Below are 15,626 nucleotides of genomic sequence, written 5' to 3'. Positions count from 1 at the left end.
TGTTCAATAAGATTTTCATCACTCTCATACCTAAAGTAAAGAAACCAAACCATGTCACCCAATTCCATCCGATAAGTATGTGCAACGTTCTCTATAAATTGGTCTCCAAGTCAATTATCCTACGACTACAATCATGTTTTCCAATGGCTGTATCAGAATATCAAAGTACTTTCTTATCTCAGCGGCTAATCACTGACAATGTTCTTGTAGCTTTTGAACTGTTACACTCCCTTAAAAATAGGAAATGTGGTTCTAAAGCCTATGCGGCAATCAAATTGAACATGAGTAAAGCATTTGATCGTGTAGAATCGCACTTTGTGGCTTAAGTTATATTGAAGATGGGCTTTGGGACAACTATTGTACAACTCATTCTTCATTGTTTACAGTCAGTATCTTATTCATTCTTATTAAACAGAGTAGTACATGGTGATCTGGTTCCTAGCCGAGGTATACGACAAGGCAATCCTCTTTTACCCTATCTATTTCTAATATGTGTTAAAGGTCTCTCTTGGCTATTACAACATGAGAAAAGCATTGGTTCTTTGCAAGGTTTGAAAGTTTCAAGGTCAGCTCTACTAGTGTCGCACCTTTTCTTTGTTGATGACAGTGTGCTCTTTTGTCGTGCTACTAAACAATCAGCAAGGTCTATTAAAAGATCTCTTGATCTATATAGCAACGCTTCATGCCAATCTATCAATCCCGATTGTGTTCTCTCTTTCTCATATAACACAAGAGAGTAAGACCAGAGATTTTTCCAACATCTATTTGGCATGCCAATCCAGCCATGTCATGAGTAATACTTGGGGCTTCCCTCTTTTGTGGGGCGTGATAAAATGAAGCTCTTTTATGGCATCACAGATAAAATTTGGAATCTTCATAGCTTTTGGAAAGAGCAACTATTTTCAATTGGTGGAAAGAAGGTTCTTTTAAAGGCGGTAGTACAAGCTACTCCTACCTACGCCATGAGCTATTTTAGGTTGCCAATCACTTTATGTCGCCAAATAGAAAGCATGATGGCTAGATTCTGGTGGAGTTCTACAGCATCAAATAATTCAATTCATTGGAAGAATTGGAATTTCCTTTGCAAAGCTAAAATACACAGTGACTTGGGCTTTCAGAATTTCATACATTTTAGTCAAGCTCTCTTGGCCAAACAAGCTTGGCGTCTTCTGGAATTTCCACACTCCCTTCTAGGCAAGATTCTTCAACACATGTATTTTTTGAATGGTCAATTTCCTATTGTTGATCTTGGTAATTTCCCATCCTTGACTTGGAGAAGCATTGTTTGGGGTAAGGAGTTATTGTTTAAGGGGTTAAGATAGAGAGTAGGAACTTGTAACAATATCTTCTGTAAATTCGACCTTTGGATCCTAGGGCACACTTGTTTTACACCTTTTTTGTTTGAAGGTTCTAATCCAAGTTTGGTAGTTTTTCATTTAATAAACCAGAATAGGCTGTGGGACTTGGTGGCCTTGCAATCAAATTTTTGCCAAGCTGATGTTGACAGAATTCTTAGCATCCAACTGAATTTATTTCCATCAGATGAAACAATGATATGGTACAATTCATTCACAGGATGCTACACTGTAAAATAGGCTATCACTTTGCTATAAGCCTTGCTGAATAGGAGGATACATGTAGCTTTACCTCCATTGAACGTTGGTGGAAAATTTTTTGGAAGCTGAATCTTCCATCAGAGATTCACATTTTTTTATGGAAAGCTTTTTACATGGCACTTCCTGTTGCCGTAGAGCTACATCGAAGACACAATGCTGCTAATTCTTTATGTCCTCTCTGCAGATCTCATACTGAAACAACAAATCATGCCTTATTTTTTTCACAAAAGAGCAAAGGAAGTGTGGCGTCTCTTGAACTTACAAATTGATTTAAACTTGCTTGTTTTACCACTTGTGAAGATTTCCTTCTACATCTCTCAGCTAGGGGTATTTATAAAAACTGAAAAATTGAAATCGACCATCGAACTGACCAGACCGTAACCGAATTTTTGGTTCCACGTCATCACCGAATTTGGCGGTCGGTTTCGGTTACAGTTTTTTTAACATGGCAGTCGATTTTGGTTTTTGAAACAAAAAGATGGTTAAACAAAAAAATTGCCAAAAACAGTCCAAAATCGTCAAACTAAAAAACCGCTAAAAACTGCCAAAAACTGTATGATCAGTTTTATATCGTTATGATTTCTAAACGGTCGGTTATGATATTCATAAAATAAAATCCGTAACCGACTAGTCGGTTATAAAATTGTAAAAACTGACCATAACCAAATGATTTTTACCCTTACTTTCAGCAAGCCTTCCAACAACACATTTTGAGCAGTTTATTGTCATCTGTTGGTGCATCTGGTTTAAAAGAAATGTTGAATACCATGGAAAAATTGCAACAAAAGCTGATGCAATTTTATTGTTTGCGACATCATATCTGCATAAATATCAAGCTGCTCGTACTACTACTCAAAGGCTTGAGACACATCCATCAGCAGCAACCATGGCTTCAAGTGCTCCTTCTCGTCTTACTTCAAAGCCCAAATGGTTAGCTCCACTTTCGGAAAGACTCAAACTTAACACAGATGCTGCTAGTAACGAGTCTAAAGGTGTTATTGGTGTCGGTGCACTCTTAAGAGACTCTTCTAGTGTTATTGTTGCAGCTTTATCTAAGCCACTTTAGGGCTTTTTTTAATTTGAAGAAATGGAAGCATTAGCCTAGCTTTAAGTTTTGACTCCTATCTCTCAATTCATCAGCAGATTACATATAAACTGATTCACTCATGGTGGTTCAAGTATTGCAATCTTCTCATTTATTTTCTTTAACTTTTAATGTTATTTTGAATGATGTTAACTTTCTAGTGTCTGATTTTCCACGAGTACATATCACTCATGTTTTCAAATATGTTAATACTCATGTTTATATTTTGGCTAAGTTTGCTCTTACAGTAGATAGTGGATGTTCTTTGGCAGACATTTTTTTTTATCTCCAACTGTTGTCTAATTTGATCTAAATTAATATAATACTCTTTCTCTCTCAAAAGAAAACCAACTTACCATTAAAAAAAAGAAGTTTGAATCAACTTTATGTCAATAGGGTCCGTTTCTTAATTTCAATTGCGAAAGGCCCCACGTTTCTACTACCAAGTCCCCCCGCTATAAATTGACCCTGTCTAAAACACTTGTACACAAGAGTTGATATTCTCACGACAAGCCAAGGCGAAATTCGTAATCTTACGTCCGATCTAGAGAGAGAAACACACAATAAAGAATAAGATAGAGAGAGAGAGAGAGAGTTTTTTGTTTTAGTTATTTGATTTAGAGAGAGACACATTGTGTATGAAAAGGACTCGTGGAGGGTCGCCCTGTGCGATGCGTGGAACCCAGGTGACAGAGAGAAAGAATGGCTGTACCTGACATCGTTTCCTTCTTCAAGCATGGCGACCAACAATCATAACGCCTCCCCAACCCTAGCCTGCTCCATCTCAATCTGAAACTTAAACCACCTCCTCTTCTTCCAGGTTGCTCTCTCTCCCTCTGCAACCCGCTGCTGTTTTTTTTTTCAAAGGTTCGATTTGCTAAACCTTTAATGGAGTTCAAGCTTTTGTGTTTCTAACCCACATTGTTCTTAACTACTTTATTTCTCCAATTTATCATTTTGTTTTGAAATTCCCTCTTGCTTTTCCTTACCTTTCTCGGAAATTTTGACCTTTCCGAGAAATTGCTCATAATTTTGCCATTCTTGTTCTGTTTGAATATTCATGGGATTTTGTTTTTGTTTTTAGGTGTGTAGAGATGGCGGAGGTGACGAAAGTACTGTACATAGTTGTGGTGGACGAAGAAGAAAAGAGGGAGAAAGGGAAAGAGTCGTTTCGTTATACGCGTCCCGTTCTGCAAAGTACTCTTCAACTCATGGGTTGCAAAGCTCGGCATGCATTTAAGGTAAATTCCTTGATCGCCTATTTCTTTTCGGTTTTCAAGTATTGATCATCTGACCTTGTGTGTTTTTGTTGTTTTGGATTGAAAAGCTAGGTTTTATACGGCATAAGTTTGCTACCAAATTCTGCGTTTCTTGATTTGTTTGTTTTGTTTTTGCTTTTCAAGGCTTTTGTGGTTTTCAGATCTGGATTTGCATGGATCGTTTTCTGGGAATGTTCTGAATTTCACTATTCAAAGTCTTAATGATTATGTTGCTAAGTAATTCTTTTTCAGAGTCAACATAGGTTTATCCTATTTACTTTGCGGTCGGTGCGTTTGTTTTGCTATCCAATGTTTTATTCTCTAATCACAGAGTAAAATGTCCTTCTCACGGCACGGAAGTAGTCTTACACACATATATATGTATATATATCTATATATATGTTTACACACGGTGCGTTTTCCTGTCACCTTCAAACTTGACCTGTTAAACTTCGTTTTATTGGGGAAATTTTTGAATTTTGTTGTACACGAACCACTTACCTTCCTTCTGTCTTTCTTGTCTTCAACAGTCCTTTTCCTACATCTATTTTCTTCATTCGGACCATTTCAACTCTCAATTCCTCACCTTTTTTATATCATTTAGTTTACAATATTCTTGATTCTGATACTGTTACAATGTAAGCTCTTAATCTGGACCGACCCTACCTGTTATTGAGGTGGGGTACGGTCCTTTACATTACCACCTTGAGAGCAGGGTTCCCCATGTGATTGCAACTTGGATCCATAGATTTCATTCACTTTGCATGAACAAGCGTTGTTAATTGGCTCTCTCCCTTGCAACTTTGTGTACCTATTTTGTTTGTCTTATTGATTTTATATTTCAAATCTTTTTAACTTTGAAACTTCAAATTTTTGACTGATGAACACATTCAAATATTTTAGATATTTTTCTCTTGTTATTGTTATTATCTTCTGGTGGTTGGTGACTTCTCATGCTTCCTCAGCTTAGCTGGTTCATTTATTTTTCTGAAAATCCGTAAAGAGTATTTACTTACACTTGAGATGGTTTCCCTGGCAGATTAGCCAAAGAGTTTTTGAGTTGTTAAGACTTCTAGAAGGGCAAGATAAGGCAGGTTCCAATGCTTCAATTGACCAGGACGAGAAGGGAAATGCTTTTCATAGAGACAGTTTCTTGGAGAAAACAGAGGTTGTCAAGCAATTAGTTTCTGGGAAAGATGATAAAAGTAGGAGTGTACCATTCGAATTGTACAAAAGACGCACAACTATTGTTGTTATGAGAGAAACCTTTCTAAATGTTGTTTGCAATGCCTTGGCTGAGTATAAGTATGTTGGTCCTAACCAGAGGGCAGACCTAGTATTGGCATGCAGGTCAGAAGGCCCCATATCCTTTCACCTATTATTATTATTATTATCAATGATTTCTTAAAAAGTCCCTTAATTTATAACTTCTATGCTTAGACCTTTAAAAGCAGATTTCACTATAAGCAATTATTTTAGAAGGATTCCCAGTATTTTGGGTGTCTCATGCTTCCAGATAATAGTTAAGCTGCTGTGATTAATTTTCCGAGGTTCTGTTGCTTACTCCCTTGAACAGTTAAAAGTTTCTTCACATGTAATGTTTTTGAGATGAAACACAATGTGTGTTTCAAAGCAAGAGAAAATCAGTTATAGAATGGGTTTCTAAACCTTAGCAGTACTATGTACTTATAGTATATGCCTAAGCCTTTTGTAACATAGTTGAGTTGGATTTTGTTTAGGGACTTTTTTAATCTCAAGAAATGGCGATATATTGAATAACTATGTTTTGACATTTATGTTCTCAGGTGGTTAGATTTTCAGGGCCAATTGTTTTACAAAACAATAGTAATTTTTATTTTTGTAGATTATGCTTCGTGAACTATGAGAGCTTCTTCCTACTTTTATGATTAGCATGTCCACCCTTATTACTCTTGATTAGAATATGTTTTTGGAAATCAGACTATCTGTTAATATTTATGGGAGTCGTTAGTTTGCTTCTTTTTAGATTGTGTTTTTATTTATTTAAAAATAATTGTCATTGTTAACTTTGAAAGCAGTTCTACAATTTGTATTCCCCCTTTCCCTGCTATACTCTGCTTTGCAGTATTTACAGTCCTTTGTGATATTTTTCTCCTGCAGAATTCGAGAAAGGAAGGAATCTATAACTGTCTTGTTATGTGGCACTAGTGGCTGCGGCAAATCTACTTTATCTGCCTTGCTGGTATTTCACTTTTACTTACCTTTTTTACAGTGTTATCGGTTTTCGTAGACCCTAGTTGTTATTTATGATGCTTGGATTAACTAGTGGGGCATTATATGTTTTCCAATTGGTGAAAGTTCGGAAGTTTGAATTTCCTAGTTCCTTGCTATTTTACTATGCACTCCATTAATTACATTGTCAACACTTTTCTTGTCTTGCAGGGTAGCAGGTTAGGAATTACAACAGTGATATCTACCGACTCCATTCGGCATATGATGAGAAGCTTTGTAGATGAGAAGCAAAATCCTCTACTATGGTCTTCAACCTATCATGCAGGGGAGTTCTTGGATCCCGTGGCTGTTGCAGAAGCAAAGGCTAAGAGGAAAGCCAAAAAGTTAGCTGGTACGACACATTCACTTTCTAAAGACGAAGCAGCTAATGGCTCTACTGCTGGGATGTCTGAGGCTCATAAATTGGAGGTTGGCTCTGGTACTACTGATTTGCTCAGTCCAAAGCAGATGGCTGTTGAAGGCTTCAAAGCTCAAAGTGAGATGGTAATTGACAGTCTTGATCGCTTGATTACAGCTTGGGAAGAGAGGAAAGAATCTGTGGTTGTTGAGGGTGTCCACTTGAGCCTTAATTTTGTGGTAAATAAATACCTAAGTTATACATTATCAAACATTTCCACTTTTTCTCTTTTTGAAAGGATGCCTGTTTTTTTTTTCTTTTTTTTTTTTTCATATTAAATGAATTTTTCTTGATCCCCAGATGGGACTGATGAAGAAACATCCCTCAATCGTTCCATTCATGATTTACATCACAAATGAAGATAAGCACTTGGAACGGTTTGCAGTTCGTGCTAAGTATATGACTTTGGACCCAGCCAAAAACAAATATGTAAAGTACATACGTAACATTAGAACAATTCAGGAATACCTGTGCAAGCGGGCTGACAAGCATCTTGTACCCAAAATAAACAATACCAATGTTGATAAGAGCGTAGCAGCTATCCATGCAACAGTATTTAGCTGTCTTCGAAGGCGTGAAGCTGGTGAACAACTCTATGACCCCATGACAAATACAGTTTCTATGGTAGATGAGGAATATAGAAACCAATGTGCAGCTAACTCCTTGAGTTCTAAAGGAATGTTTCAACTGATTCAAAGGCAAGGTTCATCGAGGCATCTTATGACTCTTGTTAATATTGATGGTACGGTGGCTAGGACTTGGCCTATTGAAGCAGTTGATGGTAATGGGAAACCTTTGTTGGGCAATGTAGATCAGACTGGCAAGGGAGAACCAGTTAATCTTCAGTTTGGGCTATACGGGATTACTGCTTGGCCCAGTGATGGTGGCACCAGTCATGCTGGAAGCATTGACGAGTCAAGGGTTGATGGAACTGAAACTGGTAGCAGGTATTATTCTTCTTGCTGCAGCTCACCAAGGATGTCTGATGGACCTTCCAAGGAGGTATACTAGAACCCTAGAGTTTAATTCCGTAGTTTATACACTGATGATTTTGTGTACTGATCTGATTGAAAGAACAAGTGTTGGGGAAATGTTCATTTTTGTAAATTTAAGTTGTATTAGTGGTAGAAGGGTAATTTATCCCATTCTGGATATTGATTGTTATTTTGACATTCAGCTCAAGGAGGAGAATTCAGTTTATGGCAGTGATGGCAGTGATGAAGAGGTTGATGACCAACCTGAGGCTGGCAGCGATGACGATTTCAGTGATGATGGTGACAAACTTGTTGATGAGGAGGTAAAAGATATTTGATTGGTGTTTTTGTTCAAAACTACTAGCTTGAAATAGACTACATCGAGAAGTGGGAGACCTGGATGAATCTCTGGTGTAACTAAGAACTTCATAGTTATTACCCTTTTCATTTCCGAATATTCAGTCCCTTTATTATTCTCTTTTTTTTTTTTTCTTTTAACTATTTTTCAGGTAGGCTCAGTTGATGAGGAGTCCACAAAATCAGATGAAGAGTATGATGACCTGGCAATGCAGGATATGATGGAAAATGGGTACTGGTCAGAAGATGAAGAAGAAGCCAAGGATAAGATTGTTGTGCCTGTTTCAGGGGATCCTTTACTGCGGAGACAACAAAGGGATCGTCGAAACATGGATCAATTTCAAAGAACTAGAAGCGATCCCTTGTCTGAACCACTGTGTTCGTACTCGTCTCTGCTCAGGGAGAGAAATGAATCGAGAATGTCATCTTCCGCCAACAGCAAAACCAGGAAACGGTCCCTCAGTATTCCAGCTCTTGGAAAGCATGGTTCAGTCATTAGTGGAGCCTTGTTTACTGGAGCTCCTCAGGAGTCGGGACCAGCCTAACAAATAACAATTTTGGTGTAGATTAATTGTGGTTTTCCCTTTGTTCTAAAAATAAAACTGTTTGGGGTAGCCATTTGGTTTGTAAATCGTTCAGAATGCTTGTGAAATCGTGGTGGCTTTGTAGAATTGCAAAAGTTCAGTTTGGTTTTGGGCAGCTTTTCTTTCGTGACACTTAAAATTTTTAGAAACATAATTAAAGAAACCAGAAAGGCAGACGAGGGAACACCAAACTGGAGTAAAGGTATTTTTGTACAATATACCAACTACAGCAAGAGTTCCATATAAAGTTATAGAGCTAACAAAATCACTATTCGTAACGTACCATAATGGTACAAGAAAATACATTGTAAAAAACTGAAAACTTCGATTCATAATACATAAAAAAAATAATCACATTTTCCTTGTCTACCCCGGTCACTCTTCTCGGATGGAACAAACTCGGGATAAAAGAAACCTACCATCGACTGAATAAGCAGTACTTTTCGAATTTGATTTAATTTGGGAATGTTTATACAAATTGGTGTTCTCCGACAATTTGGAAATATTTCTGTCCTACTTCTCCTTGTGAAATCCCTTCAATTGAAATATTTAGTTCTTTTAGGAGATGAAAATAGCTCTAAAACCGTTCTCATCAAAGTATCAAATTCCTCTCTTCGCCTCATATATCAAGCATGGAAGTAAAACTCGCAAATTTAGGAGAGCCGCACCCCTCTTGACCATTACAGTAAAAAGCCTCGTAGCTTCTCTGGTTTGATTCATGTTACATAGCCCCGTCAATATCTTATTACAAAGAGATAATTCAGCTTCAAAACCTACCATTTCCATAACAAGTAGCAACTCATAGGCTTCTTTAATCAATCCTTTGTTGCCAAAACCTTCAATCAATGTATTGAACATAAGATCGTCCACTTCAATTTTCTTTTTCTGCATATCTTTTAAGTATTCCAATGCTTTTCCCATCTCCCCGCTGTTGCAAAGGCCAGATATTACAGCAAGGTATGTATCATAATTAGGGACTACATTTTTCTCAGCCATTTCATCAAACACCCAACACGCACTTTCCATACAACATGCTCTACAGTACCCATATATTATCAAATTGTACAAATGAGTTTCTACTTTCATTCCTTCATCATGCATCCCCTTAACCAAACTTTCAGCTTCTTTGACTTTTCCAATGCTAGTAAATCCATTGACCAAAATTCTATATGTGTTGACATTGAATCTCAACCCTTCTTTTTCCATCAACCCCAATATCAAATCCAACTCCACAAAGTTGGATCTCTTAGAACAAGCATCCAACATGGTATTTAATGTAATTGTACTGAGTGTTATTCCTCTACTAACCATCGCCTGCACCAACTCCCTACTTCTCTTAATCTCACCATTCCAACACAACCCAGCAACCACAACACTCAAAGAATACTCAGAAACATTCACATTCGATTTGAGCATTCGGTACAAGAAATCTAAACTAAGTTCCACCTGATCAGCTTTTTTAAGAGTTAAAAGATGCACAGTACAAGTCCTTCCATCAATCTCAATCCCATTATTCTTCATGTAATCAAAAACCTCCAAAACTTGATCGAACTTTCCACTATCAGAGTACACTTTAAGCATCACATTAAACGATTTGGCCTTAATTAGGGATGTTTCGCACAAAATCTCTAGCGTAGAAGTGATAGCAGGAAATGGGTACCTTGAATTCTCATCGATTAGTACTGACCTGAAGAGATTCTCTGCTTGTGAGAAATTTCTCGCCTCGACAAGTCTGCGAAAGAGGGTCAAATGGGCTTGAAGATCAGGTTTAAATGAGATCAAAGACTGGTTTTTGATAACGAAGTTGAAGAGTTTCAAGCAATTTGAGTCATTGACATAAGGGTCTGACAGAATGAGGTGCAGAGTTTTGAGATCGAGATTGGATATGGAAGAGAAAGATGAGGAGGAGATGGGAGTATTGGAACAAACGACATTTAAGATTTCTAGAAATGGTTTTGGCGGGTGAAGCATTTTGACCGTTTTAAGATTTGGAATGACTTTTCGAATCGACATTGTTTTCTAGATCAAACAATCATCTGAGCAAACAAATCATATATATTCAAAGCCTTTTGTCAAAATTATTCGAAAAAGACCATATTGAGATAACCTCAATAAAACCAGTCAAATTACTAGCCAAAACTCATTTGGCTAGCGCAACAAAATTACCAAAATTATAGTTCCTACCAACGGGAAAAATTACATCCCCTCAAATAAAAGGCAGTTAGTGATTAAAAATTTGAGTTTTAAGTGATTTGGAAACAAAAATTTAAATTTTGTGAGTGAAAAATTATTTAAAAAAAAAAAAGTGATTGGTTAAAGTGTCATCTAATGTTTTTGAGTTTTAAAAAAGATGTTTTTTTTTTTTTCATAAATATGAGAAAGGAAAATTTTATTTACACCCCAAAAATTTTTAAAGGCACCCCATTTTAATAATGTTAATTTAATATAAAATTTATATCTTTAATTGTAATAAATTTTTTTAACTTTTTTCTTCCAATTTATATTCTTAAAAAATATACCTATCAAACAAAAATAAAGTATATTTTAAATATTATGACAAAAAAATTAAAATAAAAAATTATATGAAATTTTCTTAGAAAAAAATAAAAGAAAATATACATGAATTAGAAAAAATTATGAAAATAAAATCAAAATAAGTATTGAAATTAACATAAAATAATGTGAAGAAAAAATTTTAAAAAAATATTAAGAGTAATTTTTAAAAAATATATAAATTTATATTTTTTTAATAATTGGGTGTATTTATAAGTTTATGGGGTACAAATAGAACTCCCCTATGAGAAAATGGGGTAGAGTTTAATTTTATATATAGCATAAATAAATAATGCAAAAGAAAAAAATAAATAATGCAAAAAATAAAAAATATGAGATTAAAAAATAATTAAAGTTTAAAATATGGGAAAAAATAAAATATAAATTTAATAAAACTTCTAATAATAAGTTTCACCTAAAAATTCATTGGTGTCGGAAAAGTTACTGAAAAGTTATTATCGGTGGAAAAGTTGCTCGAAAAGTCACATTCACAGGAAAAGTTGTCGAAAAAGTCATCGTCCCCGAAAAAGTCATTGGAAAAGTCACTAAAAGTAGATGTTTCAAATATAAATAAAAATAGAACAAGTTCTATAAGATAATGAATAAAAACAAATAACTCAAATCGATTATAATTGAAATATAACCGGTTAAACAAATAACACAAAATAATTTAAACCAGTTATAATTAAAATTGAACCGGTTCTATAACTGTATTATAATAAATAAAAACAAATAAAACGAAATAACTTAAACCGGTTATAACTAAAATAGAACCTGTAAAAATAAAGAGAAAACCAGTTCCTAAAACACTAAAACATAAATTAAAAATAAAACTAGTTCTACAACGAAATACCTCATACAACGGTTATATTTTTTTAAAAAATAAAAAAGTGGGGATCAATTCCAAAAAATATCGAGGCATAAATATGAAAAGAACTAGTTCCATAACAAAATAAATAAACACAAATAATAACACACAATAACTCAAATATAATATAAAAAATTCGTTATATTTATCAATTAGTTAAAAATTTTAGACAAAAAACCAGTTCCGTAAAACAACTAAAATAAAAACTCACACACAAAAACCAGTTAAATAAAATAATTCAAACAAAAATATCCATTCAATATGCTCCAACCTACCAAATAATTACACTCATATTATATCTACCCAGAAATATTCATTCACTATGATATATAACCGATTGTATTTTAGTTATAACTGGTTTGAGTTATTTCATGTTATTTGTTTTTATTCATTGTAACACTGTTATAGAACCGGTTCTATTTTAATTATAACTAGTTTGAGTTATTTTGTGTTATTTGTTTTTATTCATTATGTTACAGAACCGGTTATATTTCAATTATAACCGGTTTGAGTTATTTTATGTTATTTGTTTTTTTTTTATTCATTATGTTATAGAACCGATTCTATTTTTATTTATATCTAAGACATCTACTTTGTTGGATTTTGTGCCCTAAATAAAACCCATTCAATATAATCAGATTTACTAATTAATAAAGATCAGAAATCACATTTTATGTTGCATGGTTCACATGATTTATTTCATGATTATAAATTCTATTAGGTCCAGAACATATGTATTTGTTCATGATTATAGTGTTGTCAACACAGTGGAATATAATCATGATTATATGTTCAAAAGTCTAATTTCCTGATTTGTCAGGTCACTGGATTTAGACTGGCATGATAATCAGCGATAGGTATACTTACACCTTTAATAAGTGTTATGTCCTTTCCAGGGCATTGGCAAAGTTTACGAGTATCGGATGTATGGAGTATACATTGGAAGGGACCGATATTGAACTTTGATTAGATATGATAAATTTACCGTAATATCTATTCAATTCAATATCACCTAGTTGATCCTAGATCAAATGATCTTAATCCTGACATGGTTAGGTTCGATCTCAAGAGTATTATACATGATCTTTGATTTGTTAGTTAAGCCTACTTTTTTGTCAGGGTGATACATACATTTTGGGAACATGGTAGTGCAATTGAGTGAGAGCGCTAATCATAGATATGGAATCTATATAGCTTCTATATGTATTTAGAAGTGAAACGATAATTTCCTTCGAGCTTGGCTGAATAGAGATAAATGATTGAGATCTCATTTTAGTGATTATATTATTTCACTAAAATATCATTTATAGGTGGTCAAGTATTTTAAGGATAAAATACATTGAAAGAGCGTAATGGTAATTTTATCCTTATGCAATGTAGATCATCTATAGATGATCATTGATTATTGGGATTATAACAATGGATAATTAATAACGTATTTATATCGTGGAACATATAGAGCGTTCTATATGACTGAGAGTGCAATTCCGAGCTCTATGAGTGGATGCAATGAGGAGTTAATAAGTTAGTGGATTTACTTGGTGAATTTTAGATCAGCTCATTGGAAGCTCGGTTATATAGGCCCATGGTCCCCATACTAGTTGAGACCATACTGCTTGTAAGACTCAGTTAAATGATTTTAATTAATCAATTATAATTCTAAAATTAGACTATGTCTAGTTTATGAATTTTCACTAAGAAAGGGCAAAATTGTGAAGAAAAGAGATTTTAGGTTTTATTTGTTAATTAAGAGACTTTGATTAGTCTAATTAATAAATATATTAAATGACAATATTATTTAATACTTAATTTTTAGTTATTAAATAATTAGAATTGGCATTTAAGTGGTTAAATTGGAAAATTGGCGTTTTTGAGAAAATGAGATGGGAAAATGACAAAATGGCAAAATTGTAAAATGGGGCCCAATCCAATACCCATGGCCGACCACTTAGTGTAGGTTTTACCATTTAATTTTTTTCATTCTTTTAATGCCAAATAAATCTAACCTAAACCTAGTAGTTGCCTATAAATAGATAGTGATGGCTCACACTTAAAGATTGATGAAATTTCTTGTCTTTAGAAAATTGAGCCTCCTACCTATAGCCGAAACCACTTCCTCTCTTTTCTTCTTCAAATTTTCATACCTTGAGTGATAGAGTGAGTGCCCACACACATCAAGTGGTATCTCAATCATAGTGTGGAAGATTATGAAGAATCCAATCAACAAGATGGAGAATCAGGCTCAAGAAGGAGAGAAAGAGATCCAGGTTCAGATCTTGATAATGCTCTGCTACAGAAAGGATTCAAGGGCTAGAGATCTTAACGGAAGGAATCATTATATTCCGCTGCACCCAATGTAAGGTTTCCTAAACTTTATGTGTGTTTATTTCATTGTTTTAGAAATTATATTCGGATGTTAATGAAACATACTTGTTAGTAAATCTAGATCCTGGTAAAATATTTTCAACATACTTTTGCTGACTTTTCCAGTTTTTTTTCCCGACGATTGTGATTTTCCTGATAACTTTTCTGAGGACTTTTCTGACGGCAATAACTTTTTTGGTGACTTTTTCAGCACCGATGACTTTTTCGGCATCGGAGACTTTCCCGATTAAACTTATTATTGTTTTACAAATATGTGATCTTCATCTTCTTTTACAAAAATATTGCATAAAAAAGTATATATAAATCTAAAAAATAAAAAAACCTATATCCCATAATATTATTTATTTATGCCATAAAAAAAATAAACTCTTATAATTTTCTTATATATTGTAATTTTTACTTTAAAAAATTGAATTTGTGATTGGAATTGGAATCTTAAAATAAAAAAGGACCAAAATATTTGAAATTTTTTTAGATTCAACAATTAAAAACATAAAATTATTATTTTTTTTTTTGAAATTTTTACATCAAAAATACAAAATGTAATCTTTATTACACTAATATCACTACACGGCTATATCAATTTTTTTTTTTACTCTTTTTCTTTATTTTATTACTATTTTACCACATGCACACTTATTCCATGCATCGGTACACGTGCTGACTTATGACCCCTATCACTCAACCATCCATCATTTCTCTCTCTTTTTTTCTTTTATTTTTCTTTTATTTTTCCATTTCTTTTCAATTTTTATTTTTTTTAAAATAGTAACCTCCATAGCTGAATACTTCTCTCTCCACGATCCCAACTCTATTTTCCCTCTTTTTTTTGTTCTTCAATTTTTTTTTTCAACTCCCATTAACTGAATCTCATAATCTTTTTCCCTCTTTTAATTTTTCTCTTAATCCATATATAAATATGGCTGTAACTCGTTCTTCATCAACTCCTTCCCCTATTCAAACAAAACATTCTAAAATGGAGTTGAAATCTTTAGCTAATAGGAACAAGGGTAGACAACCTATTGTTGAGGAGGATGACTCTGATTTTGCTCCTCCATTGTCGAAACGTGGGCGAGCTCCTCCAAAGAAGAAATCAAAAGTGGCTGCCCACGAAAAAATTCCTCAAGATGATGCTCAAAAAAATAATCAAGATGGAGTTGGTCTTCGGTATAAGGTTTGATTTTAGTTTCTTTTTGGTTTCGCCCCTATTTGAAATTTGTTTGTATTTGCCATTTGTGTGTCTTGTGTTTTTCGATTGTATTATTCTAGGTTTTTCAA

General features: G+C 34.1%; 2 protein-coding genes across 4 annotated transcripts; one reads left to right on the top strand and one right to left on the bottom strand.

The window, feature by feature from the left end:
• Positions 1–3,784: 3,784 nt before the first annotated feature.
• On the top strand, positions 3,785–8,657 carry LOC115718882 (P-loop NTPase domain-containing protein LPA1 homolog 1). Of its 3 annotated transcripts, XM_061110216.1 has the most exons (7): positions 4,121–4,371; positions 4,999–5,309; positions 6,099–6,180; positions 6,381–6,806; positions 6,928–7,629; positions 7,805–7,924; positions 8,111–8,657. In XM_061110216.1, the coding sequence occupies exons 1-7, from the start codon at positions 4,297–4,299 to the stop codon at positions 8,501–8,503; spliced, it is 2,109 nt and encodes a 702-aa protein (XP_060966199.1). In that variant the 5' UTR covers positions 4,121–4,296; the 3' UTR covers positions 8,504–8,657. The 3 variants fall into 3 exon arrangements, with proteins under 3 accessions (XP_060966200.1, XP_060966201.1, XP_060966199.1); XM_061110217.1 differs by lacking the exon at positions 4,121–4,371 and adding an exon at positions 3,785–3,941 and having other exon boundaries at positions 7,805–8,657; XM_061110218.1 differs by lacking the exons at positions 4,121–4,371; positions 4,999–5,309 and adding an exon at positions 3,798–3,941.
• Positions 8,109–10,783, bottom strand: LOC115718630 (pentatricopeptide repeat-containing protein At2g28050). Its single transcript, XM_030647444.2, has one exon. The coding sequence runs from the start codon at positions 10,553–10,555 to the stop codon at positions 9,143–9,145; it is 1,413 nt and encodes a 470-aa protein (XP_030503304.2). The 5' UTR covers positions 10,556–10,783; the 3' UTR covers positions 8,109–9,142.
• Between the last annotated feature and the right edge of the window lie 4,843 nt (positions 10,784–15,626).

The sequence above is a fragment of the Cannabis sativa genome, chromosome 2 (genome assembly GCF_029168945.1).
Source record: "Cannabis sativa cultivar Pink pepper isolate KNU-18-1 chromosome 2, ASM2916894v1, whole genome shotgun sequence".
In the NCBI taxonomy this organism is placed as follows: domain Eukaryota; kingdom Viridiplantae; phylum Streptophyta; class Magnoliopsida; order Rosales; family Cannabaceae; genus Cannabis; species Cannabis sativa.
Note: the sequence above shows the minus strand (reverse complement) of the source record. Positions and strands in the feature narration are given on the sequence as shown.

Coding starts and splice junctions, on each gene's coding strand:
- LOC115718882 (XM_061110216.1), top strand. CDS start 4,297: ATGTCCTTCTCACGGCACGGAAGTAGTCTTACACACATATATATGTAT. Junction 6,807..6,927: donor ACTTGAGCCTTAATTTTGTG/GTAAATAAATAC, acceptor CTTGATCCCCAG/ATGGGACTGATGAAGAAACA. Junction 7,630..7,804: donor CTGATGGACCTTCCAAGGAG/GTATACTAGAAC, acceptor TTTGACATTCAG/CTCAAGGAGGAGAATTCAGT.
- LOC115718630 (XM_030647444.2), bottom strand. CDS start 10,555: ATGTCGATTCGAAAAGTCATTCCAAATCTTAAAACGGTCAAAATGCTT.